At 55.6% G+C, this 487-nt stretch overlaps 1 protein-coding gene across 1 annotated transcript; it reads left to right on the top strand.

Annotated features, from left to right (window-relative positions):
- Positions 1 to 3: 3 nt before the first annotated feature.
- Positions 4 to 480, top strand: LOC107682160 (B-cell lymphoma 6 protein homolog; the record flags this gene model as incomplete). Its single annotated transcript, XM_016478501.1, has 1 exon — positions 4 to 480. A coding segment is annotated over one exon (477 nt), but the record flags the coding sequence as incomplete, so codon positions are not given.
- Positions 481 to 487: the final 7 nt, after the last annotated feature.

The raw sequence follows: 487 nt of genomic DNA, 5'->3' as shown, positions 1-487 counted from the left end.
TTCTCAGACTTCTCAAAGGGAGGCATCATCCATCACAAACACTGCTCGCCGGCTGATGGCAACAACCCCATCTTGGCTGACTTCACCCGCAGCGCCACCGGCGGGAGCTCAACCGCTTGCCATGCCGGCTCATACTCCTCGAGAGAGCTGGGAAGTGATGAGGAAATGAAGCGGGAGACCTTGGAGGGTGTGGTCCATTCAATTGGGATGAGCTCCAGAAAGCACAGCTTCACCAGCCTGGCCCAGGAGCAGCAGAGGGAGACTGGGAAAGAGCAAAGTTCCCTGGCAGAGGAACATTTGAGCCACCAACACTACTCCATGGGCATATCCTCTAATGGACGCAAAACCTTGATGAGCAGCCCTCAGAGCCCCCTCAAATCAGACTGCCAGCCTAATTCCCCAATGGAATCGAGCAGCAGCAAAAATGCTGCCCTCACGCAGGCCTCGCAACCTCCAACCTCTCAAGGTACTCAAGACCCTAAAGCTC

The sequence above is a fragment of the Sinocyclocheilus anshuiensis genome, unplaced genomic scaffold (genome assembly GCF_001515605.1).
Source record: "Sinocyclocheilus anshuiensis isolate Anshui unplaced genomic scaffold, SAMN03320099.WGS_v1.1 C31745261, whole genome shotgun sequence".
In the NCBI taxonomy this organism is placed as follows: Eukaryota; Metazoa; Chordata; class Actinopteri; order Cypriniformes; family Cyprinidae; genus Sinocyclocheilus; species Sinocyclocheilus anshuiensis.
The sequence above is the reverse complement of the archived record's forward strand: the minus strand, read 5'-3'. Positions and strand labels throughout refer to the sequence as shown.